Source organism: Penicillium crustosum (assembly GCF_028827405.1).
Source record: "Penicillium crustosum strain IBT 35664 chromosome Unknown utg000002l_segment0_segment0, whole genome shotgun sequence".
Lineage (NCBI taxonomy): Eukaryota > Fungi > Ascomycota > Eurotiomycetes > Eurotiales > Aspergillaceae > Penicillium > Penicillium crustosum.
In genome coordinates this window covers 1,588,776-1,613,742 of record NW_026623123.1, presented here as the reverse complement: position 1 = coordinate 1,613,742, position 24,967 = coordinate 1,588,776, and the positions used below count along the sequence as shown (strand labels likewise).

The 24,967-nt window shown below is 48.8% G+C and overlaps 10 protein-coding genes across 10 annotated transcripts; 5 read left to right on the top strand and 5 right to left on the bottom strand.

Moving 5' to 3' along the window:
* Positions 1-295: 295 nt before the first annotated feature.
* Positions 296-1,682, bottom strand: N7487_004135 (14-3-3 adaptor artA-like protein; the record flags this gene model as incomplete). Its single annotated transcript, XM_056871882.1, has 8 exons — positions 296-679; positions 754-841; positions 913-1,187; positions 1,258-1,269; positions 1,326-1,345; positions 1,408-1,454; positions 1,518-1,525; positions 1,671-1,682. The coding sequence occupies 8 exons, from the start codon at positions 1,680-1,682 to the stop codon at positions 296-298; spliced, it is 846 nt and encodes a 281-aa protein (XP_056729602.1).
* Positions 1,683-4,071: 2,389 nt separating this feature from the next.
* On the top strand, positions 4,072-6,915 carry N7487_004134 (uncharacterized protein; the record flags this gene model as incomplete). Its single annotated transcript, XM_056871881.1, has 3 exons — positions 4,072-4,465; positions 4,529-4,686; positions 4,762-6,915. 3 exons carry the CDS (start codon positions 4,072-4,074, stop codon positions 6,913-6,915), a joined length of 2,706 nt encoding a protein of 901 aa, XP_056729601.1.
* Positions 6,916-6,977: 62 nt separating this feature from the next.
* Positions 6,978-7,618, top strand: N7487_004133 (uncharacterized protein; the record flags this gene model as incomplete). The annotated part of the gene is made up of 3 exons (XM_056871880.1): positions 6,978-7,076; positions 7,133-7,455; positions 7,513-7,618. The coding sequence occupies 3 exons, from the start codon at positions 6,978-6,980 to the stop codon at positions 7,616-7,618; spliced, it is 528 nt and encodes a 175-aa protein (XP_056729600.1).
* Positions 7,619-8,619: 1,001 nt separating this feature from the next.
* On the top strand, positions 8,620-10,400 carry N7487_004132 (putative l-fucose permease; the record flags this gene model as incomplete). Its single annotated transcript, XM_056871879.1, has 6 exons — positions 8,620-8,754; positions 8,811-8,911; positions 8,973-9,190; positions 9,258-9,602; positions 9,684-10,120; positions 10,206-10,400. 6 exons carry the CDS (start codon positions 8,620-8,622, stop codon positions 10,398-10,400), a joined length of 1,431 nt encoding a protein of 476 aa, XP_056729599.1.
* Positions 10,401-12,997: 2,597 nt separating this feature from the next.
* Positions 12,998-15,887, bottom strand: N7487_004131 (non-specific serine/threonine protein kinase; the record flags this gene model as incomplete). The annotated part of the gene is made up of 5 exons (XM_056871878.1): positions 12,998-15,264; positions 15,329-15,476; positions 15,534-15,651; positions 15,709-15,737; positions 15,837-15,887. 5 exons carry the CDS (start codon positions 15,885-15,887, stop codon positions 12,998-13,000), a joined length of 2,613 nt encoding a protein of 870 aa, XP_056729598.1.
* Positions 15,888-16,605: 718 nt separating this feature from the next.
* On the bottom strand, positions 16,606-18,067 carry cdc43 (protein geranylgeranyltransferase type I subunit CDC43; the record flags this gene model as incomplete). Its single annotated transcript, XM_056871877.1, has 5 exons — positions 16,606-16,769; positions 16,822-16,930; positions 16,980-17,317; positions 17,364-17,409; positions 17,471-18,067. The coding sequence occupies 5 exons, from the start codon at positions 18,065-18,067 to the stop codon at positions 16,636-16,638; spliced, it is 1,224 nt and encodes a 407-aa protein (XP_056729597.1). The 3' UTR covers positions 16,606-16,635.
* Positions 18,068-18,337: 270 nt separating this feature from the next.
* N7487_004129 (uncharacterized protein) lies at positions 18,338-19,146 on the top strand (the record flags this gene model as incomplete). Its single annotated transcript, XM_056871876.1, has 3 exons — positions 18,338-18,475; positions 18,579-19,001; positions 19,075-19,146. The coding sequence occupies 3 exons, from the start codon at positions 18,338-18,340 to the stop codon at positions 19,144-19,146; spliced, it is 633 nt and encodes a 210-aa protein (XP_056729596.1).
* A 252-nt stretch (positions 19,147-19,398) lies between these two features.
* On the bottom strand, positions 19,399-20,130 carry N7487_004128 (CFEM domain-containing protein; the record flags this gene model as incomplete). Its single annotated transcript, XM_056871875.1, has 3 exons — positions 19,399-19,727; positions 19,851-19,980; positions 20,047-20,130. 3 exons carry the CDS (start codon positions 20,128-20,130, stop codon positions 19,399-19,401), a joined length of 543 nt encoding a protein of 180 aa, XP_056729595.1.
* Positions 20,131-20,751: 621 nt separating this feature from the next.
* N7487_004127 (nuclear transcription factor Y subunit beta) lies at positions 20,752-21,390 on the bottom strand (the record flags this gene model as incomplete). The annotated part of the gene is made up of 1 exon (XM_056871874.1): positions 20,752-21,390. The coding sequence occupies one exon, from the start codon at positions 21,388-21,390 to the stop codon at positions 20,752-20,754; it is 639 nt and encodes a 212-aa protein (XP_056729594.1).
* A 1,450-nt stretch (positions 21,391-22,840) lies between these two features.
* Positions 22,841-24,910, top strand: N7487_004126 (putative MFS transporter; the record flags this gene model as incomplete). The annotated part of the gene is made up of 7 exons (XM_056871873.1): positions 22,841-22,886; positions 22,961-23,097; positions 23,175-23,564; positions 23,628-24,095; positions 24,144-24,552; positions 24,604-24,771; positions 24,840-24,910. The coding sequence occupies 7 exons, from the start codon at positions 22,841-22,843 to the stop codon at positions 24,908-24,910; spliced, it is 1,689 nt and encodes a 562-aa protein (XP_056729593.1).
* Positions 24,911-24,967: the final 57 nt, after the last annotated feature.

Genomic DNA, 24,967 nt, shown 5'->3' with positions numbered 1-24,967 from the left:
AGGTAAAGAAGCCCGGAGTGGAATGGAAAATAAACACATTGAAACGTGCTGGAGTGGGAATAGAGACAATAAAAGAGAGAGAAATTTCCACTCAGCCCCTTTTCTGCTCGCGTCAACCGAATATCAAACTCCGCCGGCCGACCCACACGGTCCCGAAGACGTGCAAGATACCTGCCGGTCCAACCCAGCGCTGCAGTGAAAACAAAGAAGCGACTTTCATAACCACGTCCAGGAATAAATGCGAACGCCCACCCTACCAAACGGCATACGGCTCGTCGCGACCCCTAATGTTCCTTTAGGCTTCAGTCTCGGCGGGCTTAGCCTCCTCGGGCTTCTCCTCGGCAGGAGCAGCGGCCTCGGTGGAAGCAGCAGCAGGGGCAGCGGGCTCCTCCTCAGACTTCTCCTCCTTGGCGGCACTCTCGCCCTCGGTGCCCTCAGATGAGGTCCAGAGAGTAAGGTTGTCGCGCAGCAGCTGCATGATCAAAGTGCTGTCGCGGTAGCTTTCCTCGGAGAGGGAGTCGAGCTCTGCAATGGCATCGTCGAATGCCTGCTTGGCAAGGTGGCAAGCACGATCAGGGGAGTTGAGGATCTCGTAGTAGAAAACGGAGAAGTTCAGGGCAAGACCCAGGCGGATGGGGTGAGTGGGGGTAAGTTCGGTCTGGGCAACGTCGGTGGCGTTCTGTGACACGATCAACAGCTGTTCATTGCAAAAGAGAAGGCCTATGACAATAAGCCGAAATGATGGTAATTTACCTTGTAGGCCTCGTGGGCAGCGGTGGCGGCACCCTTGCGCTTGGGGCCGGAAGCGAACTCGGCGAGGTAGCGGTGGTAATCGCCCTTCCTGTTTGATAAGTCAGCACCATTTCCCAAATCTAAAGTCTCCAAAGTAACGTGGATTGGAGTGTAACCCACATCTTGTAGTAGAAGACCTTGGACTCTCCAGTCTCGGCCTTGGGGATGAGAGCCTCATCAAGAACATCAAGCACATCCTGGCACACCTGCTCCAGCTCGGTTTCGATCTTCTGACGGTAATCGCGGATGATGCTGACGTGCTCCTCGGAACCCTTGTTCTCCTCCTTCTGCTCGATGGAAGAAATGATGCGCCAGGAGGCACGGCGGGTGCCAACCACGTTCTTGTAGGCGACGGAAAGCAGGTTACGCTCGTCGACGGTGAGCTCACCACCAATCTAGATATGTGTTAATCGCGAATACCCTAAAATTAATCCCGAAGATGATGGGGGGATGATGGTGTCATACGTTGGCGACTTCCTGTTCGACGGTTAGCATGGATTCCCAAGTAAACAAGATGAGGGGGCGCGACTAACCTTCATGAAGGTGACCATTTCTGAAAAGCAAAGAGCGACACGTCAGTATACACGTCCAACCAACGATCGCATGCCAACTTACCATCGTAACGCTCGGCCTGCTCGCAGAGCCGCGCGAGGAACGTCTTGCTGGTGAGGGGTCAGTCATGTCGGGCCATGGGGTTTCAGAGATAGGGGCGATAATAGACATACTTCTCACGCTGCATAGTAAGAATACTTGTTAGCCCAGTTCTTATCGACAAAAATTCCAGATGGGGGGTGAGCTCAGACGAGGATGGGAATGTGGGATTGCGATGGCGGTGACAACTCAAGAGAGTGCCCGATAAAAGGGGACAACAAACGTACCTCAGAACCCATTGTGAAATTGAATCGAGATGGGTGGTTAGAACTTGAGACTTAAAATAAAGAGATAGGAAGCGCGAGATGCAGAAGAAGAAGATGGGTAGAGACGACCAAGTGGGGGGGAGAGAGATGGAGTGAGGTGAGTTGGGGGGATTTGGATCATAACAATAATACGTTGTTCTCTTGTACCCAGTACCTAGCTTCCCCTATTGTGGCACCGCTCTGTGGAAGTACTCCGGTACTTGGGCCGCGGCCCAGTATTCATTTTACGGTCGATCCCCTTAATAACTGATTAATTTGCGCGGGGTGGGGTATATCTGACCGTATTTGTTACCAAGTCCAGCTAATATTAGACTAACATTACGGAGTAGACGGTATTCACTCTCCTTTTAGGAGATATTGGACACGTGGATCAAATAGCTATGATATACGATATTGGATTTGATTCTATGGCCGATTTGTACCTAGACTTCCCTTCGATATGTCTATGGGGGTTATAATCCCCTTTCTTCAGAGACTGCGACCGGTACTGTTACTCTGTTAACTCCAATGATCAGAAAACATACCTAGGTACCTACAATTTCTAAATTAGCTCTGGAGGTACCATCTTGATTGTCTTGATTGTCTCCTGGGATATAAGGGGCCTGAAAGCATATCGATACCACAACCTTGGAAGTCTAGGGATGATAATGATGCAAGTGTCTTTGGAACCTTCCAGACAACAAAGCCAGTTATGATGTAGTTGATCACTCGAATTAAGTCGCCAAGTATCAGAAGTCTTCTATTCAATGCTGTGATTCAAATAATCCCACGGTTTGGACTACATTTAGGCAAAACATATTCAAACGAAAATGTTAACATTACTTCTCTTCAGATATCTACTACTTTCCCCCTCAACAGACACCTTTCTATAACAAGCATAGTTAGCATAGTGCCATTTCCTTCCATCTAGGGGTCTTCAATGAACAAGTGGGAATTTGCGGTCAAACTATATAATGCCAAAGCTATAATGAATTGACCAATAGTGGAGGATATACTTGGAGTGTTGCTTGTTCTCAATGCTTATTCTGTTACTATTATTTTACTCGATCCGAAGGAGCAAAAGACATATAATAATAGACATGTAGAAGAGGACTGAAAAAAACCGAAAAAGAGCAAAAAGCAAAGAGGTGCTACACTTTCAAGGTAGTTTCTTGTTTAGTATCCACATGTTGATCATTTCAACTTGGACACCTGGAAGGTTAGAAGTATCTGATTAATCATATCGTCCAGTTAATCGGTGAGCGCACAACAAACCTTACGAGACTGGATTTTGTTTTCCTCCTAATATGGCTGCCAAAAGCTTGAAACTAAAAGCTCACGTTGAATCACTATTATCTGGTAGTATTATATTAGCAGGTATAATTTTAAAATTAAGTTGGTTTTAGAAACTGTCCAGTGATTTCAGTTTATTTGTTACCATAGTACTCTTGAGGGGGAATGCTTACACTGTCGGTTATTTGTTAAGTATTGCACTATGAAAGAATGCCCAGAATATAGCTAAAAAGAAACTTCAGATATACTAAATAAACCTACATGCAGGCATAACCATGAAGAAAAGGATCCCAGGTGATAAGTATCAATTGGGTATAGGTATTTGTTTGAAGGGCATATCACCGAGGGTGGAAGAGATGATAAATAGGTAAGTGATGCAACACTGGACTTTTCGCTTTTAGTGTCAGCCCTATAGGCAAGGATATGTTAGCGTGCTTATGGAGATGCCCACATTTCACGCATCTAGCAGGGACTGTGCTTTAGCCTTGAAGATCTCGGGTTTGCAATCCCTAATCACAAGTGGATCGAGTAGGTTCGATTTAATAATATCTTGGCCTGGGGAAAACCGAACACGCGTCCAGAGCTATAGTCATAACACAGAACCTAGCTATAAGAGACTAGCGAGGAGTCAATTAGGTGGATTTAGAAGACTTGATACCCATTTTGGGCTACGGTGTCTGCAGAGGACCCAAGTTGCCAAGACGGATAGATAGGCAAAAAAACGATGCAGCCTAGAGATGCCCCAATCAACCATGTTGGTTGGGGAATTGGCATGACGTTGGAGGCCCTACAAGAGGCTCCAATACACTCCGAGAAGAAAAAATGGTATAGTAAGAGAACTATGCCCAAGTGAGTCAACCTTGAAAGCATCAAGTATATATTCCATAGGATGTACTTAAAGTACCTTATAATGAATAGTTAATAAAAGATACCGAAGAAAAAAGAAGAGAAAAGAAAGGAAAAGAAAACATAGCGGAGAATTGGCAGAGACCCGCCCTTCAGCCCTGTAGACCCCCCGGGGGCTTCCAGCTCCACCCACCTGAGCACCTGGGCAGGGCGGGGCCCGTGCTTACTCAGCCCCTGGAATCAAATGGATGAGAACACGTTGACTTCCCCCACTGGAGATTCCCCATTCGGTCTTCGATCTTCATTATTTCTTGCTTCCCTGGTCTTTTTTTCTTTTTTATATCACCTGGCCCTTCGCTCTTGGGCTTTTCCTCTCTTTTCGACTCTTTGTTACACCGGGCATGTAACTATCTTGACAACTGTCACCCATTTCTTTTTTTTTGTTTACCCCAACTATTATTTATCACCTCTACGGCTATCGCAATTGATCCTGCCTATTGCCGTTGAGGGTGTCGCGATCATGGAGAACGCCTTTCTCCGTACTCCAGCCGAGTCGCTGGAGCACTTCAAGGTGTCGGAGCAGACCGGTCTGTCGCAGAACGCGGTCGTGAGGTCCAGACAACAGTATGGACCAAACGGTTAGTACACACCCCGCTACAGAATGATGACATCGTCAGAACTGACATCTGCTATTTACTTAGCTCTTCCGGAAGAACCTCCGACTCCCATGTGGGAGCTAATTTTGGAGCAATTCAAGGACCAATTGGTTCTTATTCTTCTTGGCTCGGCCGCCGTGTCATTTGTGCTAGCTCTCTTTGAAGAGAGTGACGATTGGACCGCATTCGTGGACCCCGCTGTTGTAAGTTCCTGGATATTGTACATTCCATCTGCAAACCTATGTGTTCTATTTTCCTGACCACGACTTGATTCACAGATCCTTACCATCCTCATCCTTAACGCTGTGGTCGGAGTGACCCAAGAAAGTAGCGCAGAAAAGGCGATTTCAGCTCTCCAGGAATATTCAGCCAACGAGGCCAAGGTTATCCGTGATGGAATGACGCGAAAGATTAAGGCCGAAGATTTGGTTCCCGGAGATGTGATCCAAGTTGCTGTCGGTGACCGTATCCCCGCCGACTGCCGACTGCTCGCCATTCAGAGCAACAGCTTCCGCGTCGACCAGGCTATTCTGACTGGTGAGAGTGAAAGTGTTGCAAAGGAGACCCGCGCTATCAAGGATGAGCAGGCCGTCAAGCAGGACCAGCTCAACATGCTTTTCTCTGGTACTACCGTTGTCAACGGTCACGCTACGGCTCTGGTCGTGTTGACCGGTGGCTCAACTGCCATTGGAGATATTCACGAAAGCATCACGTCCCAGATCTCCGAGCCCACCCCCTTGAAGAAGAAGCTGAATGACTTCGGTGACGTGCTCGCCAAGGTTATTACCATCATCTGTGTCTTGGTTTGGGTCATCAACTATGAGAACTTCAACGACCCCGCGTTCGGTGGCTGGACCAAGGGTGCTATCTACTATCTCAAGATCGCCGTCTCTCTTGGTGTGGCCGCTATTCCGGAGGGTCTGGCAGTGGTCATTACCACCTGTCTGGCTCTGGGTACCCGCAAAATGGCTCAAAAGAACGCAGTTGTCCGGTCTCTTCCCTCCGTCGAAACCCTGGGCAGCTGCAGCGTGATTTGCTCTGACAAGACTGGAACCTTGACCACTAACCAGATGAGTGTTGAGAAGATCGTTTACCTGACTAGCTCTGGCACTGGCCTTGAGGAAATCGACGTCGAAGGCACTACTTTTACTCCCGAGGGCAAACTCACCCAGAATGGCAAGGTTGTCGAGAACTTGGCTGTTTCTTCATCGACTGTCGCACAGTTGGCCGAGGTCAGTGCTCTTTGCAACGCCGCTACTCTTTCCCACGATGCCAAGAGTGGAGTCTTCTCCAGCATCGGTGAGCCCACTGAGGGAGCCCTGCGTACTCTAGTTGAGAAAATTGGATCTACCGATGTCGCCCTGAACCAGAAGCTTTATCGCCTCCCTGCGTCTGAAAGATTACATGCTGCCAGCGCTCACTACGAGTCCCGTCTCCCTCTCAAGGCTACCTATGAGTTCTCCCGTGACCGCAAGAGTATGTCTGTCCTCGTTGGCGAGGGCAAGGAACAAAAGTTGCTGGTCAAGGGTGCTCCTGAAAGCATTCTGGACCGCTGCTCGCACGTTATTCAAGGCGCCAACGGATCTCGCGTTCCTGTGACCCAGAACCACTTGAAGCTTCTCTCCGAGGAAGTTGTTGAGTACGGTAACCGTGGTCTCCGTGTCATGGCCATCGCAAGCGTCGACGGTATCTCTGGAAACCCCCTTTTGAAGAACGCCACCACCACCGAGGATTACACCAAGCTAGAACAGAACATGACTCTCATTGGTCTTGTCGGAATGTTGGATCCCCCTCGCCCCGAGGTTGCTGCTTCTATCAAGAAGTGCCACGCTGCCGGAATCCGTGTTATCGTCATCACTGGTGATAACCGCAATACTGCCGAGTCTATCTGTCGCTCAATTGGTGTGTTCGGAACTGACGAGGATCTCACTGGCAAGAGCTATACAGGCCGTGAATTCGACAGTCTCAGTGAAAGTGAACAGATGAAGGCCGTTCAGACCGCTTCCCTTTTCTCGCGCACTGAGCCTACCCACAAATCCAAGCTTGTTGATCTCCTCCAGTCTTTGAATCACGTCGTCGCTATGACCGGTGACGGTGTCAATGACGCTCCTGCTCTCAAGAAGGCTGACATTGGTGTGGCCATGGGCACCGGAACCGACGTGGCCAAGATGGCCTCTGATATGGTCTTGGCTGATGACAACTTCGCTACCATCACCGTCGCCGTCGAGGAAGGTCGTTCCATCTACAGCAACACTCAACAGTTCATCCGTTACCTGATTTCTTCCAACATTGGAGAGGTCGTTTCTATTTTCCTGACTGCTGCCCTTGGCATGCCCGAGGCTCTGATTCCCGTTCAGCTGTTGTGGGTTAACCTTGTTACCGATGGTCTGCCCGCCACTGCTCTGTCATTCAACCCCCGGACCATGATGTGATGAACCGTCCTCCCCGCCGTCGCGACGAGGCCCTGGTCGGCGGCTGGTTGTTTTTCCGCTACATGGTTGTCGGTACCTACGTTGGTGTTGCTACTGTCTTTGGCTACGTCTGGTGGTTTGTCTACAATCCCGATGGACCCGGCATCTCTTTCTGGCAATTGGTAAGTTTATAATGTTTCCAGGTATTAGTTACGAGTTGCTAACATGTCCAATTCAGTCCCACTACCACAAGTGTGCCTCTCAGTTCCCCGAGATTGGCTGCGACATGTTCAGCAACGACATGGGCAAGTCTGCCTCCACTGTGTCTCTTTCCATCCTCGTGGTGATTGAGATGCTCAATGCCATGAACGCGCTGTCCTCCAGCGAGTCCCTCTTGACTTTCTTCCTGGGCAACAACCCCATGCTTATCTACGCTATCACTCTGTCCATGCTCCTTCACTTTGCCATCCTCTACATTCCCTTCCTCCAGAATCTATTCTCGATTCTGCCTATGGACTGGAATGAATGGCAGGCAGTGTTGGTGATCAGTGCGCCTGTGATGTAAGTGCTTATTTCTGCTTAATCTTGAAAGAATATCCTACTAATCCACACTCTCAGCTTAATCGACGAGGTGCTCAAGTTCGCCGAGCGTCGTCTCTACAACACGAAAGCTGTCAACCCGGTCGCTCAGAACGGCGCCGCTGGCAAGCCCAAGCGGGCCTAAAGGGTGGGACTATATTGGCGAAAGCCCAAATAGGACCCTGCCTTTCCGGATATCCACCCGCGCAGGAGGTAATCCATGTGTAATAGAGATAGATTGTGCCTGATTGGTTTGGATATTTGTCACGCGTTGAATACGAGAGTGCGCGGATTACTTATGACTTGCCATCATGGATGCCCATAGATCACCCTGAATGAAAGATTACTACCTGCGATTGTTGCACATGTGGACGGTAGGACAATATGTACCTGTTTCTTTGTAGAAGAACCATCTTCATTTGATGGTGAGCCGATATTGCGTAGTGTGCGCCTGGTTTCCGCGTTCTGCCTAGGTAGTCTAGCTTGGAGGGCCGTGATCCCTTTCCCAACCTTGGAATGAGAACGATGAATGATGTGATTCAGCTGTAATTGGTGTCCCTAGAATGGATACGGCTGTTGTCCACGGCTGTTAGAGTAGAACTGGTTATATGTCAGGGTGTACCTTGTCTGTACCTCCCCTGAACTATAATAGGATGATGCATGAACGTTGCTAGGATGTCATTTAGGCTACTGTTTAGAGTCATACGGTAAGACTAAACCAATCTATCTCTCGGAGTAACATTCCACCAGACACGGGAGAGAATAACCCGCAAGACCCAGAATGGCACCCGGCATATCCCAAAGATGAATAGCGTCAAAACAACCATGCAACCCTGACGCCACCTTGCCAGGGTTTAAAGCGGGGGGTTTGATCAGACACAGGGGAAAATAGATCAAAGTTACCTTCGATCCTCGGTGCAACCTCGTGTTGTGACTTGTGATTGGATGTTGCGTGTCTTTCCCTAGGGATCGTCTGGGGGCTTTCCCCGGACTGGGGGAAAGTGTGGAGTTTGCGGAGAAATCAGACGGTCACCTTTTGTTGTTCATTTAAATACCCCCTTGGGGTCCCTTCGGTTGTTTTTAGCTTCTTGTTCTTGTTCTTGTTCTTGTTATTGTTCATGTCTATTGTATTTTCTATATTTAAGAATGGGCGTCAAGGAATTCCTCAAAAGCCGTTCTGGCTTGCGTGTTGATAATCGCGCAACTACTTCGGCCGCTACTTTGACTCTGCGACAGAGTCTGTGGCCTTTGACTCTAGTTACGATCTTGTTCTTCTTATGGGTATGTTACTGCATGCGTTTGTTCATAGAGGACCCTCCTACTAAACCTTCAATTAGGGTTTTGCATATGGTTTACTGGACACGCTCAACTCGCATTTCCAGAAAACCCTACATATAGACCGAGGCCGCTCGGCTGGTCTTCAAGCAGCCTACTTTGGGTATGACATCTCTCCATAACACAAATACTTTACACGAAAACCCCTCTCTAACAAAACCCAGCGCATACCCCCTAGCCTCCCTCGGTTACGCAAACTGGATCCTGCGCAATTACGGCTACAAAACCGTCTTCATCTTCGGCCTGTGCCTATACGGTATTGGAGCCCTGTGCATGTGGCCCGCAGGACTAAACCAATCCTTCGGAGGCTTCTGCGGTGCCACATTCGTCATTGGATCAGGACTGGGGTCTCTCGAGACAGCAGCTAATCCCTATCTAACCGGTAAGACAAACCACACATTCCACCCAGAGGTCCTGCATAGATATTAATCTCTCCTTGCATTATCTAGTCTGCGGTCCGCCCCGCTACTCTGAAATCAGAATCAACTTCGCCCAGGCCTTCAATGCCATCGGCACAGTCGTCGGCCCAGTACTAGGCTCGTATGTCTTCTTCACAGAGACAGAGGATGATGTAGCAGCTCTGCAGCGCGTGCAGTGGGTCTATCTCGCCATTGGTGTTTTTGTATTCTTGCTCGCTGGTGTATTCTTCCTATCCAATATCCCCGAAGTCACAGACGAGGACATGGCTTTCCAGGTTGCGCAGACGCATGTCGATGAGCAGGATAAGCCGTTCTGGAAACAGTACAAGCTGTTCCATGCGACTTTGGCGCAGTTCACGTATACAGGCGCGCAGGGTATGTTTCTTATCCCCCCGGGCTTCATCTTATACTTCTATACTTCCTTTCGTTATCTAAACAAGCTAATTCTTTCCTCAGTCGCTATCGCGGGTTATTTTATTAACTACGTCAAGGATACATGGCCGGGTACGACGAGTGCAACAGCAGCGAAGTATCTCGCCGGCGCGCAGGGTGCGTTCGCTGTCGGCCGGTTCCTCGGCTCGGGGATTATGAAGTTTGTACGGGCGCGCTGGGTCTTCCTGGTGTATTTGTCGTGCACGGTAGCTTTCCTTGCTGCGTCGGTGACACAGACAAAGCAGGTTGGCGTTGCTATGCTATTCCTGACGCTGTTCTTTGAGTCTGTTTGTTTCCCGACGATCATGGCACTGGGAATCCGTGGCCTCGGGCGTCATTATAAGCGTGGCTCTGGGTTTATTGTTGGTGGTGTTTGTGGAGGTGCTGTTGTGCCACCTATTCTGGGACATGTTGCTGATATGCGTGATAATACGGGATTTGCGTTTATTATTCCGACTATGGTATGTTCTACTCTTGGACTTTTATCCCCTTTATTTTGCTAGTTCTTGTTTGCGTTGCTGGGTCGGTGGCTAATGCTGGTTATAGTTCATGGTCGTCGCTTGGACTTATGCTATTGCGGTGAACTTTGTTCCGTCGTATACTAATACCGTGGATAAGATCGGTGAGAGTGATGTTGGCATCGATAGTCAGAGTGGGAAAGATGAGGAGGCTGTTATGGATTCTCACGCTATTGATGAGACTGTGGGTGAGAAGCACCAAGCCATTCATGTGGAGCGGTAGATGGTTGTTATTTGATCTGCTTTCAGTGTCTCTTATGGGGTAATGGTTAATGGTTAATGAGGTGTTGGGATTTTGATTTTGATTTACTTTGCTCGGGATTATTCTCTTTATAGAGCAGTGGGTTACGACCAAACGATATAACGATGCTTGATTGCCAGCAATGAACGAATTGGATTCAAACTAAGCCCTGGTTTTGAATGGTAAATCCCGTTCTTATTTAACTAAGTCGTAAATATAGACAAACTAGATACGATATTAGCAGACAAAGTAGAGAAATCGAAACTGGATGAAATATGTTAACACAGAAATATGGAATGTCATTTATGAATTTATGCTATCCTAGGAACTAGCTAATAATGATGGAAAGGGGGTCAAGCCAGCAGGGAACCGTTTTAGCTACTGTCTCAGCCTCTGGATCATCGGTGACATTGGCTTTTAATATCACCAGAATTGTGTAACGAGTCGCCTCAAAAAGATGGGGAAACCAGAGACGGGACATCATTCACGACATTCCAAAGGTAGATAATGGAAATGGCATATCGAGCACGACTGAGCGTTACGTTCAATCTCTGGAAGTGCCACATGAGACAGAGCTGTTTGGTGCGGACTATGTCAAAGATCGCAACGTCGAACTCAATTCCTTATTTTCTGCACTTGGATTCGATGTCACTCTACTCCATCAACGGATTGTTGTTTGTGCGACAATCGGCCCATTCGATGTATGACCACCATTGAGTATCGTATGATGACAGTGGCGATAGCGTGGGTGAGGGCTCTCGTCAATATATGGTGTGGCTACCTCTTCATCGTGTAACATGGAAAGCCGAACTCCCAGCTTGCCAAAGGCCTGGGTGAATGTCCGCGTTCCATCTTACATCTCTGCCTTGAAGAGATGTTGCATCACCAACACGCACAGAGCTATACACACTCAAAGCGCGAAGGGCTGGAAGGCGCCCCAGCACCAATGAGTTGGCAAACGTATGGATATTACGTTCATTAAAGGCCTTGTTATCCTGTATTCCTTTGTTGGAAGACGCCTTTAATGGGGTGACGATGTCGCTGTAGCTTTTCAAAGGTGGATAAAGAGGCCGAGGATATGGTGGTATCCTAATACAACGTCACTAACTGGGTACATGGACCACTGTACAAATGTTAGAAGAAGGCAACATGGTAGGATGTGAGAAAACCGACGTCAGAGTTGTAATCGTTCTACCTTGAAAGTCCTTGCGTAGGCGAGAGTTCCTTTGAAGGTGCAAGATATGGCAAAGATAGAAAAATCCATATAAATAGCATATTGTAATCGCAGTCGTCGTGAAGACAGTAACCGGACCCTAGACTCCAGAAGGTCAGATTCTCGAGACTTTGTGGAAGGAAAAACCCCCCCAATTCTGTCTCCCCATAGCAAACAAATCTCTTACCTCGCCTCTGGATCGCCAGTTTGCGATACATTAAGCCAAAGCCCCAACTCATCAGAGCCCTGGGTGCATGTATTCAGCAAAATCAGAATATTGGAGTCCCCTTAATAAAGCCTAGCAACCTTGATTATAGATATATATAGAGAAAGCGAAGTGGAAAGAGGACCATGGATTGAGCTAAACTGTTGACTGAGAGAGAGAGAGAGAGAAAGATGAACGAAGGTCAGTCCTGGTGAGCAGACATCCGATCCGCCTTAGGTAGAAAGGTTGCCTCAACAATATATATAGTCTACATATGCAGTAAGTAGTAAAGCCTCTTTCGTATGGTATTAATGTATTTCTTCTTAGTTCTACATCTAGCATGGGTAGCCATCTTCATGTGCATACTCCTACCAAGAGCTAAATACTTATATATAATACCGACCTGACATGCCAGGTTTATGGTGGTGGGATCTCTTCGACAAATTAATCACACTAAATTGTACTATCCATCGTGGCATTTGGCAACAATCTTACCATGTTATATTAATAGCTCGTGAAAAAAGAATATTGCTAATACACGGTCGAAATTATCGGATGGTGTTTGGCACCACCAAAAGCAGCATGATTTATTTATCCTAAGCCCTATCCTAGTAGACATGAAAGAGGACTGTACCTAGAGGGATTCCACGTACACATAGCGAGCGTAACCCTTGCATATGTCACCGCACGGAGTAAGGTTAGGATATCAAAGTTGGTATTGGTCTATGCAACTTCATTATGCAATATTGTGTTGCTGATCAATCCAGCAAGATGGCCTTGGAATAAGGGACAGCTTTCTATATGAGACAGGGGGATGCTAGGCAAAAGACATTAAAATCAAGCGAGGGTCGAATCATCATAAGGGTTCAAAGAAATATGGGAAAAGAGAGCGCTTCATGAAGCTAGGAAAATCTCAAGGAGAGCGCAAGAGAGAGAGAGAGAGGCATAGGTCCAATGATGGATCCAATTATGCCAAAAAAAAAAAAAAAAAAAAAAAAAACAAACCAAGGAAACGAAAACGAGAACACGCTGTGTAAGTGGGGGTATAAAAAGCTCTATCGTCTAACCAAACATAGGGAGGAGGGATCGTGGGATGGACAAAGAGACGAATCTAATGCACATAAGGGAAATTGCAAGGAAGCTGTCAGGTTAATATTGGTATTATTCAGCGATGCCGATCTTGTCTGCGGGATCGGACGGCGAGCGCAAAGAGGAAGAGCGAGGAGGCCGAAGGGGACTGGTTTCAAGGTTTGGAATAGGAGCGAATGGCATTCTGCCACTTGAGGGAGATCCGGTCTCGTCTGCTGGGTGCTCATCGGGAGTAACGAAATCACCGGGTGTACTAGGTTCGTCGAACTCGTCGACTTCTTCAATTTCTTCCTCGATCCCTTCGACATCTTCCTCTTCCTCGATGATTTGGCTCTTGCGGGCAACAGGCCGCCCTGCGATAATGTCGGGACTGGTGTTCACTGGTTGACCGGGAAGGGGGGAGTTGGCTATCCCACTAGACACCATTAAGTTAGTGGTGTGGATCATGGGACCCTTGAAGAGAGATCTCTTTCGCCTTGCAAACACCAGGCTTGAAGAGGGCGAGTAGAGTAATGGCGCTGGTACCGCCTCATTAAACGATGATGACATCTGACCTGGGTCGCCAATCTCTCGAGGTGCTCCGCCTGGCCCTCTTACTAGCCGAATATTACTCGGAAAGCGGGATGAGGCACCGGGGGTGGTTGGCAGGACTTTAATAGATGAATGAGGCGATTTTGAGGCTCTGGCAGTGGGCGTTGAGATGGTATCTATACTGTTGGAGGAAATCGAAGAGGCCTTGGAGTGAGCCCGAGTGTGATGGATGCTGCGGATCGATGATACCGAGGAGGATGTAGATTTGCGCCCTCGTAGCCCGGCCGATGAACGCCGATAGGATCCGCGTGGTGTAATAGGTGAAGGCGAGAGAGAGTTTCGATGACTACTATGGCTGGTGTTCAATGGCCGCGTCTGGCGAGGGTAGGAGTGGCGGTTTTGGCGATATGAGGCACTGCTAGGAGCGAGGCTGCTGGCATTGGAGATTCGTTTGACCTGGGTTGGTGTAACAACCTCCTCCCCTGCGACCTCGCTTGCTGGGGATGATAAGCTCGCGGGTTTCTTTCCAGTATCCTGACTCTTTGCCGGGCTCAACTTTTCAGAAAGAAACTTCCGCGAGCTTGTCGATTTGGCATGGGGAGACCGCGCTCTCTTCGCCGACTCTACAAACCAATGCTTGAGAGAGGCTAGTTGGCTGAGTATCGGATACTGGTGACGACGAGTAGTGCGACGCCGGAAGATGCCGTGATGCTGTGTTAACTCCGGCTGTGATGCACTAACATGCAGCATGCTGGGCCGTGATCGCCGCCTGTCTTTTGGCGGAGGAATTGGACGGCGTCGTGTCGAGTTGTCGGACCGTATAGAATCTTTATCGAGCGGCAATGGTGGCGTGGTGACCTCAATTGGAAATACAGGAAGCGGTTCAGGAAGCGCCGGAAGATCTGGCACCGCCAACTGAGATGGTAAGCTTCTTCTATCCCGTCTCCCGCGATCTCGTAACCCTGAGCCTTCTTCCTCCACCTCCATTAAAGCCGATGATCGCTTCTCCAAACGACTGCTCGCAGCGCTCAGACGGCGGAGGTTTTTTGCCTCAACATCCCGCTCGCGACGCTTGCGCTCCCTCTTTCTTTCTTTCCGTTGCTCTTTTTCAATTAACAGGGCCCACCAGCCAGCCAGTGGATCGCAACGCTGAGCGAGGACATTTTCAATGACCTCGTCAATATTCACCCCAGCGCTTTTCATCCGCTGCAAGGTAGTCTTCTCTAGTGGTGTAGTGAACGGCGACGGTCTTGGGATTTTTAGGATTGCCAGTTGTTCAGGGGCATGTTCCGCAAGGAAAGGGTGAGATAAGATCTCGTCCAGGCTAGGTCGAATCAAAGGTCGTTTGGACAACAGGAGATTGATCAAAGCCTTGGCATCGTCTGTGAACTTGTCGTTGAAGGTCGGCTCGTCGGACAATATCCGCTTTTTGGTGATTTGGTCGTCATCGTCGTCATATGGCAGCTCACCTGCCAAAAGCGCATAGAGAATGATTCCCAGGCTCCACACATCCACTTTTTCACCCGCGTATTTCTCTCCTTTGAGCATTTCGGGTGCACTATAGCATATCGTCCCACAGAATGTCTGAAGGTAGCTAGCCTTCCCTTCATATTCGCGCGTAAACCCAAAATCGCATAGCTTGACGTTTTCTTGTTTATCCAGCAATATGTTTTCCAGTTTCAAGTCGCGATGTACACATGATTTACTGTGGACGTAGGCGACCGCTCCCACCAATTGTGTAAATATCCGCTTGACTTTCTCTACCGGGAGTGGGCCGTGGCGAAGGAGGTAGTTGTAGAGTTCATCGCCTAGAGAAAACCATTTGTCAGTATGTTTCCCCAGACATCTTCAGCCATGCGCAAATCAACGTACCGGGACAATACTCTAGCACAAGCCAAACAAGGCTCTCAGTTACCACCACTTCATATAGTCGCGCGATATGGGGGTGGAGGAATTGGCGATGGTGATGGATCTCGCGCGCGAGATTGGTGTCTTCCTTGCTGGACGATTTGAGCACCACCTGCGGACTTGATCAGCATTACTTCCACAGCTTTGTTCTTCGCATGACATGATCTACCTTGGAGCCATTGGTGAGTTTGTGCGACGCCAGATAGACTTTGCCGAAGGAGCCTTTTCCAATCAACCTCCCCAATGTATAATTTCCTACAGTCCGAAGATCCTTGGAGGAGAACTCCCTGTGGAGAAGCATGTTAGCGCGACTGAGTATCTAGACCGAAAAAAAAATCGCTTACTCAAGGAGTTCATTGTAGGAGTTGGCAAGCTGTTGAGTTCCGAATTAGTCATATTTCCATGGACTTTGCGCAAGGCTCAAACAAAGGCAACCGGCGGAGCTCCCTGTTTCGCATCCCTGATGACGCACCTTCTCCTTCTGTTTCTGGCTTTGAACCCCCGCTCTTGTTCGAGGCGGCATATGTTATGATTGCCAAGTTTTGCGGTCGAGAGAATCTCTGCGCGTCAAGGGGTTGGCTAGGAATGGTTGGTGTGTCGGGGGTGCCATTCAACGGGGCACGAGATGCGCGGATAAACGGTATCCGGAGTGGAGGAAGAGGTCGAAAGGTTTCAGAAAGGGGTAGCTTGGGCTTCGGAAAGATGGCCGGATAAATAGAGTAACACCGCAAATGATGAAAGGAGAAGGGAAATTGCATACAAAGGCCTTTGGAAGATTCCAAGACGTCAACGGGAACGTGGACCGTGTGGAGAACTCGGGACTTGGACGGCTCTCCTTTTTTTTGGGGGAGTCTTCTATTATTATCTTTTGTGTACAATAGTTATACAATATACGGAGTACATTATACACATTATATATATTTCAGATAAATTAAGTATTCCGGACTTTGTTCCTATCTATCTCCTGACCCTGTTCATAATTGTCAACAAATTACCTTGATTGGCTAGAATGCCAGACTTCCATTACCCGGAAACAATCTGATCATGATCACCATAATCCTACGTTGTAGGGAGAATATGTGTTGTTACTACTGCCTTACTGCCTAAGAGTTAACCCTTACTTGTGAATGGTACATGTACAACGTACGATGTACACCGACGCCTAATTAATTTAGTCGACTGCACCTATTGGCTGATGCGTGCTGACATGAGCTAATTGGTGGAATGGCCGAACAACCATCGTCATATTACATGCACGGGTATTATATACTTCATGATTGCCAAGGCAGCGATTCAAGATGTCGGACTGTGCGTTCACTAGAACCCATCGTGGGATCGACGGGGTTGAGTCCCGCCTCACCCTGGAAAGCCAGGGACACCATGCCAAAGTATGAGTGAAGAAGGTCTATAGATTTGATTAGCAACACATTCTCGGAATCAGCATGCGATTACCTTACCAGGAGGATCCCCGGGTCCCTTCCCAAACCCACCGACAAGATGTTGGGTCTTTTCGAGCAAGTATCGACGATTGCGAACTTCATCGACCACGGAATATTGGTCCAGCATCTAACACCCATATTAGTAGATAATCATTACCAAACAGGAGATCGCCTACCATCAGTGTCGCTCCGTTCCAGAATGAGTAGCATGTGTCCGCATATTTATTGCATCGGCCATTGAACCCGGCGCATGATATTGTGTCAGGCTCGAGGGCTTGAACATTGGGTAACCCGCGGACTCTATCATTGAGAGACCCCGTCTCTGTCGCCTCGGCCTGTTCATCATCTTCACTCTCCTCGGGTTCCTCTAACTGGGCTGTTTGCCTTGAAGCCAGCCATGTAATTAAAGCCTCGAATTGATCGGAGCCTGCCGATAGTAGGGGCAGCGATTTCAGATCATTAGATGTCCGGCGCAAGAAATCTAGAGACCCAACCGCGCAATACGTGTGTCCACCTATGCGTTGTTAGAAGATTCAGGTGGAAGAAAGGGAGACACGAACTATGCGATTCACAGAAAGGAGACTCAGCCATGCCGCCGTCGTACGTCTGTTTGGCCAGACTTTGTCAGTATCCTAATCGCAGACATAGCATCAAGGTCAATACATACCTGGCACGCCTCGATGAAAGAAACAAAACCGAGGACATCAATATCTGGTACACCCTCAAGCCCCGTCTCATTCCGCCCGCGCAGGACATACCGTATGCCGGCAGCACAACAGCAGTATCGCAAATCACGAGGCCCCCCTACACTCCCCTCGGGACCGACAAGCTCACCGAAGCTTCCATCGGCGCGTTGAACCTTGGGAAGCCACTCAAGACACTCCCGTCGCTTGACACGCGACAGGTCATCCCCGAGGATGAGCAAGTTGACTAGCGCAAAGAATGTCGCGGGGACATTAGCTGGATCCCAAGCTTCATTATCCTTATTTCTCTTTTCTGGCCCAAAGTCTGTGCCTGGGAAGCCACGGAACCCGCCTGAAGGCACCTGGCAATGGTAGAGCCAGTCGATGTACCCTTGTCTTTCTTCCGGTGTGGTTTTGCTCTGGAGAACGCCAAGCACGTCCAATCCCGATAGGGTCAGATAGGCGAGGAGCATGCGATTAGAGTCATTGGAGGTATAGGCGGACGGGAGGAAGGTCTTCAGGCATCGGAGGTAGTATTTGACATGACGCTCTGTGTTGAAGGTTGGGTTTGGGTCGGTCATGATCAGGGTTGGACCACTATGTAGTATGGCAGGAACCGGGCAATATTCCAGTACTAATCCACGCAATTTAATCAGCACGCATCAAGTCGTAAATCAGATCTAATCCTGGCGGTTGTTGTGCTGGTGGGGGGATATCTTGACCAGAGCTGCTTTTTCCCCACATGCCTTGCGGCCAAAGAACACTCGGACCAATTCTCCAAGTTATTTCCGTCTGTGACTTTTGGAACTTCCCTCTTGTCTACAATCTTGTGCCATTGTGACTCGTCCATCATGGTTTTAATTTCATCCAAGACTCTTATCCAGGCACATGCCGTGTTTCTGGTTGTGATCGCCGGTTATCTGGTCAAGAGCCCGGAGGTGATCACTGACTGCGATCTGGTGTTTATGATGGGAGAAGCCTTGAAGATTGTACGCCGAACCAGCATCCCCGATTTACAAGTCCATTTCTACCATATTGGCAATGGGTCTTCCTAGGTCAATCTGATCTTGACTGCTAACGATCGTGATATAGGACTTTCCATCCCTGTCAAGCCCGCAGCAATCCCCTTTCACCTTCTGTGCCATACTCATCTTCATCGAGGCCTTTGTCGACCTCGTCCTGCTGTCCAACATCCCCTACCACGAAGCTCTCGATGAGGCTCTCCCCTATATCCGGCCCCTCCGAAATGGCAACCTCCCCGCCGAGGATCTGCAGGTTCTACAGCGCTTGCCCGAATATATCACCAAGTCCTTGACGATTTACTGGAGCGTCTGGATCGCAGTTGCTGCGTGTCGCTTTGGTGCGTATGCTGGAATTGCGTTCTATATCTACCAGAGCAGAGATGATCACCTGGCCTCGTCTTACACAAGCGCTGCGGCTATTGGAGGCTTGGATCGTCTGAAGAACCGGGTGGTCTTCAGCTTTGCTTTCTTCGAAATGATGTTTTGGTTCTGGGTAAGTGGAATTTGTCTTAACCGAGCAAATTTGACCTATTGGCTGTTTCTCATGCTAATGTTCTACTCTTCAGAATTTCGCAACCCTCCGCGAGGAGCGCCAGGAACGTCTGACCAAGCTGCTGGAGGATACCCGTGAAAACTGAGCATTTTCGCTGCTTCCTCGGTATTACTTTCTATGAGTGTATTATTAACATTAAACATCCCTTCGCTATCAGAAAGCGGTGGCATATAGACACACCGTGTACCTGATCAATTAAAACTATGTCGTGGATAAAATAAGACACAGGTACATCATCAGGCAGTTCTCGTGTTTCCATTCATTTCATCGTCAATGCGATATTTCAACGCTGCTAAACATAGTATCTCCCCCTTGAAATTACGCAGCACGCTTCATTCTAGATCAGAATGGCAAACGCCGCTGCAGCACCAGCAGCGGCCACGAGCGAAGAATCCTTGTGGATAAGAGGAGCGACACCAGTGCTAGTGGCCGCAGCAGAGGCGGACGAGGCACTGTTCGAGGCTGTGGTAGAAGCCTTGGTGCCTGTCACAGTAGTCGAATCCGAGGTCTTAGTCGCACCGGTGGTCTCAGTGTCAGTCGAGCTGGAGCTAGAGCTGGTGCTTGTTCCAGAGCTGGAACTCGACTTGCTGCTCGAGCAGACAACTTCGGTGGGCAGATCGGTCACACCACCCCGGGCACAGATTGACTTGGCGACCTTGATGGTTGCTGTGGTGAAGAATAACGTATCAGCCGACTGTAAATGCTCCAGTATCCATTGTGCATAGTCATGTGGAATAGTCCCGCACTTGTGTATTCAATTGGGGACAGAGGGAAGGAGAGGGAGCATACTATCCTGGTCCGCCTTGGAGCATTTATCAGCGATGCAGCAGGCGACATCGGCCAAGAAGGACTTGGACTCGCAGACGCACTTGAAGTCAATGCCGCAGCTCTGGGGAATTGAACCTGTAGCACAGGATTTCTATGGAATGGGTTGTTCAGCAGGCGGCACATTTGACACAGTTGTATGTTAATGGTAAACACATACCGAACAGTCGGGCAGATCTCCCAGACCTTGAGCAGCGACGGTGCTCAGCAGAGCTGCTAGAGCGAAAGTGATGGCGAACTTCATCTTTGCAGGTATGAGGCTGTTGGATGAAGTGAGTTCTTGGTATGGAAGGAAATGTGAGAGGTTTTGTTCTCCAAGTCAGGTTGCATGTGCAGGTCGTGGTAATACCCCAATAGATCAAAAATACACCATTACGCTGATCAGCGGTACCTTTTCCCCGCAAAACCCTTACATAGATTTACATGTGGCGTCTAAGGGATTCTCCACAAAATTCAGTACAGAGGTATTTTTGAATGATTGGATATTAAATATCAGAACTCCTGGGTATTTTACATAGGGGGTATTTAACCGCACCCCACGTCTATCTCGATGGCGAAGCCACGGGAGAAAAAGATCCCCAATACATGACCATGAAAGAGAGAAACAAACAGGGGACCGTCCAGGCCTCAGGCACCCAGGAACCCACAGAATCATCTCTCTCTCTTTCTATGTCAAGTATCCGAGATACCTACCAGTGCAGATGAACATTGCAGAAATCAAAGATGCGCCTTCGCCCCCACCCCAAATCTTCTCCCCCACTTCTCCGAATTCCGTTGAAATCGATATCGTCGGTGATCTCTAGGACATGCAGCCAAGATTGAAACTGGTCACAGCATCCCTCAGCCGACACTTTCACGCCATTCACTAGTATGATTCGCCGCCTGCGCCATTGTGAGGCTGGCCAACTATGGGCGGATAGCCGTAGGCAGAGGCATCCTGCTCGGAGGGGTCCAGGTTGAGGTTCGACATAGGATTTGTGCCTTCGGCATTGGGGAAGCCCGTTGGACGAGCTAGTCCAGGTGCACCTCCGGCCGGGCCACCAACAGGTCCTCCAGCTCCATAGCCAGCGCTTGGGGGTCTCTGATTGTCGCCGCGGGCAGACTGGGTTTCACGGTACTTGGATAGGTAGATCTTGAGGGCTTCAGCGTAGTTCTCGAAGCCAAGCGAGGTCATGGCGAATAGAATGTCTTCGCCGTTGACTGTCTTGCGCTTCTCCTGCTGACATTTCTCCGATGCTTCACTCGTGATAAATGAAATGTACTCGCTCACACATTCCTGCATGCATTCCTTTGCTTCCTTTGCGATCTTCGCGTTGTCAGGAAGCGCAAGCTTCATGATACGAGCCACATTGGCAATCGGAAGCCAGCGATCCTGCTCCTTCACCTCAAACTCGCCTTGGTGTCCCTGCGCGTCCTGGTGATCCTTGTCGATGTGGTCTTGCTCTTCTCCCGATTGCGTCTCCGGGTCAAGATCGTGTTCTTTTGAAGGAGAGACGGACGACATGATTAAAACTAGGCTGAATAGGTGTAACGGGTCTTTGGGTTTGCGTCAATGCTTGTGCTTCGCGTGCTCGCTGCGTAGTAGTCGTAGGTGGGGAGACCGTCGGCTCGGTGGTTGAGACTTGATAATGATGCGGGGTATAGCTCTTCGAGGACAAGGACTCGACTTGAATATGGAATGCGATCGCGTTGCAGCCTATGCTGTGGAAATAATGCGCCTCGTAACTTGGAGTCTAGCTAGCTCTGGAGGCCATTGATGTACATGTGGTGATGTGACACTTATCATCACGTGATATGGTGCATATCACATGATATTGAACAATCACGTGTCGGCAGGGAATACCAGGAGGTTCCCATGTTTTTTCCCTTCTGTATTAAAAGGCAAGCTCCGCTGGTATTGGGATATGAACCAGGTGCCGCCGGTGTATGTATGTAGATACTATCAACACATATGTCTCGAATAGTTCAATGTGTCAATGTCACGGCCATGTATTGGTATTTCACAAAATTACCTGGGCATAACTGTGGATGTTTCTGTTTGGGGGCCGTGGCGTTTATTTCCCAACTATATTCCAAGTACAGCCCTCTCCAATCACCTTGTTCTCCACTCCGTACAATACTTCACTTCCACCCCTTCTATCTTTCAATAAAAAGACGATCATTCGGGTTGTACGACTTACACTCTATACCAATAATAAGGTTCAAATGGCAAATCTGCAAGCCCCGGGTCAGCACTAGTGGTTCTGTTCCATCCACAGTGGACCAGTCCCTGATCCCATCAACACTGAACTTGCGGGTTTAGGCTTGTGTGCTACAAGAAAAAAACCATTTCTTTCGGGCTGTTTCATTCTTGACTGTAGAGATCCACCTGCACCTCGGTCGAATATTGGATCAACGGTCAAGCCCGAATGTGATGCCTCGGTTTAGGCTTGGAAGCGCCGATCAAGGCTTACCTGGGCAACTCTTCTGTAGGTCAGCTTTCCCCGCGTCCTACTCATACTGTCCTGTATGCTACTAAATTATAAATGACCTGTGGTTGGCTTAGACGCAATCTTAAATGGAGCTTTGCATGCAGTATGTTGTCTCATCAACAAGGATTTGAAATTTGCCTCAATCACATTCAAAACAATGACGCTGCAGGTTACGCCCACACTCGGGCCTTAATGTACATATCGACCGAGCTGCTTATCTTTGCTAAGGTTAGTCCTTATATTTAGTCCTAAAATATAGTCCTAAATGTTAAGCTCTTACTTTTATCCATGTCTACCATTTATTCCCATTGGCCCCGAGAAGCTTTTTTACGTAGCTTCCAACTTTGGAGGGTCGAGAGTTAGGTTGAGCTCACATCCTCCGTACCCCTCCTGACCTTGCTTTACTTTCTATTAAACCGCTGCACTACCATTAACCCCAGGACAACAATCGCCACGTCGTTAGCTCCAGGGCTTCTTACAATCATGGGTCTTGGAGTACTGGAAGATACGAAGCTCGTGCATGTCCCAGGTAACATTTCCCTAGCCTTGGCCGTCTAGGCGCAATCGAATCCAGCGTGGCTCATCACAGCTTCAAATATCTAGGCACATCCGATATCTACGAACAAAACAGCGATTCCAGCGACCAGACCCCAGGGGCTTCGGGCCTCAAATATGACAGGTCGGGTAACCAGCCGGTTATCCTCGTCCCACAACCGAGCGATGACCCAAACGACCCATTGGTATGTTCCAGAGAGTCATCGTACCCCGGGATTTGGTTCCACGAGCACACGGGCGCTGACCTAAACGGTCCCATCAGAACTGGCCATTATGGCGACGCGATATAATCCTTTCCATTCTCTCCTTCGTAACCATCCTCTGCACAACCCTAAGCTCCATTCTGGCCGCAAATACGGTCACCATCGCGGACTATGAGGAAATTACGTTTACAGCAGCTGCCCTGTTGACTGGATATCACCTGTGCGGTGTCGGTGTGGCGGGTATTCTCATTGTGCCAACCGCTCGAGTCTGGGGTAAACGTCATCTGTTCCTGATCGGGCATGTCTTGATGATTATCAGCTGTATCTGGGCTGGGGTTAGCGGTAAGAACAACAATAGTCTCATATGGGCACGGATATTCCAGGGTGTTGCACTGGCACCGTTTGAGGCATTGGTCAATGCCTGTGTGGGAGATCTTTATTTCGTTCATGTGAGTGGAGTCCTCTATTTCCTGCATATTTAAGTTATGAGGAGACTGATGGAGAAAATATAGGAACGAGGAAAGCGAATGGCTGTATCTAATGTTGCACTCTTTGGTGCGGCCTTTCTGACACCCGTTGTGGTGGGCAAGATCACGAAGTCCATGGGATGGCAATGGTCTTTTTACTTTGTGGCAATTTTCCTTGGTGCTTCATTGCCGCTGATGTTTTTCTTTGTCCCCGAAACCGCTTTCCGGCGCTCTGATTACTTGAACACCGACTTCAAGCGAAGCGGGACGCATGGCGGGTCCATGGAGTCTCATGTTTCGCTCGGTGGGGCTTCCACTGATGATACCAAAGAACTTAAACCAGCCCCCAGTGTTCTGAACGGGAGCGCAAAGGTCGAAGCCGCGGTAACAGTCCCCGGGAAACATTCCTTCGCTCAGTCGCTCAGGCTTTTCAATGGGCGAAAGACAGATGAGAGCTTCTTCAAGCTGCTTCTTCGTCCATTTCCGTTGTTCTTCCATCCAGGCATCTTCTGGGTAAGTAATTCACTTCGCGTTTAGTTTCACAGACTGATTACCTTCCAGGCTTGTCTGATCCAAGGCGTTGTCATTGGATGGGCGGTCTTCGTCGGTGTGGTTCTAGCAATCGTGTTTCTCGGACCTCCAATGTGGTTCGAGGAAGACAAGACTGGATATCTTTACACAGGCGCCTTCATCGGTTCGATTGTGGGCCTCATTCTGTCTGGTCTGCTTTCTGATTCCATTAACAAGTTGATGATCCGGCTCAATCATGGCAAATACGAGCCCGAATTCCGGATCCTCTTGGTGATCCCTCAGCTCATTTGCTGCGGCATCGGACTCTACGGGTTCGGGTGGACTGCAGATAATGTGATGCACTATGGCTGGCTGCTGCCAGACGTCTTCTTTGCATTCTTGATCGTTGGCATGGTGATGGGAGCCGTTGCTGCTTCACTCTATATCGTCGATGCCCATCGTATGTGGACTATTTCAGGCTTTATATGGAAGAGATTGCTGACAATACTAGGCGAGATGGCCATTGAGGCATTTACCTGCATGCTGGTTTTCAAAAATATGTTCAGCTTTGTTCTGACATTTTTCGCCTACAAATGGTTCGCTCACGGAGGCATCAAACACACCATGATTATCATCGGTAGCATCCAAGTTGGCATATGTCTGTTGAGCATTCCCATGTGTAAGTTTTAGCAAGTGTGCGGTATTGATCTTGATTTCTTTTTCTAACTAACCATTTCCCTGGTGCAGATGTCTTTGGGAAATGGAACCGGTCTTTCTTTGCACGTCATGATATCCTCGAGATGCTTCATCTCCGTTAATGTGCTGGTAACGTGGTAATTCTTCGGCAGTTCAAGGAGTGGATATTTATGATTTTA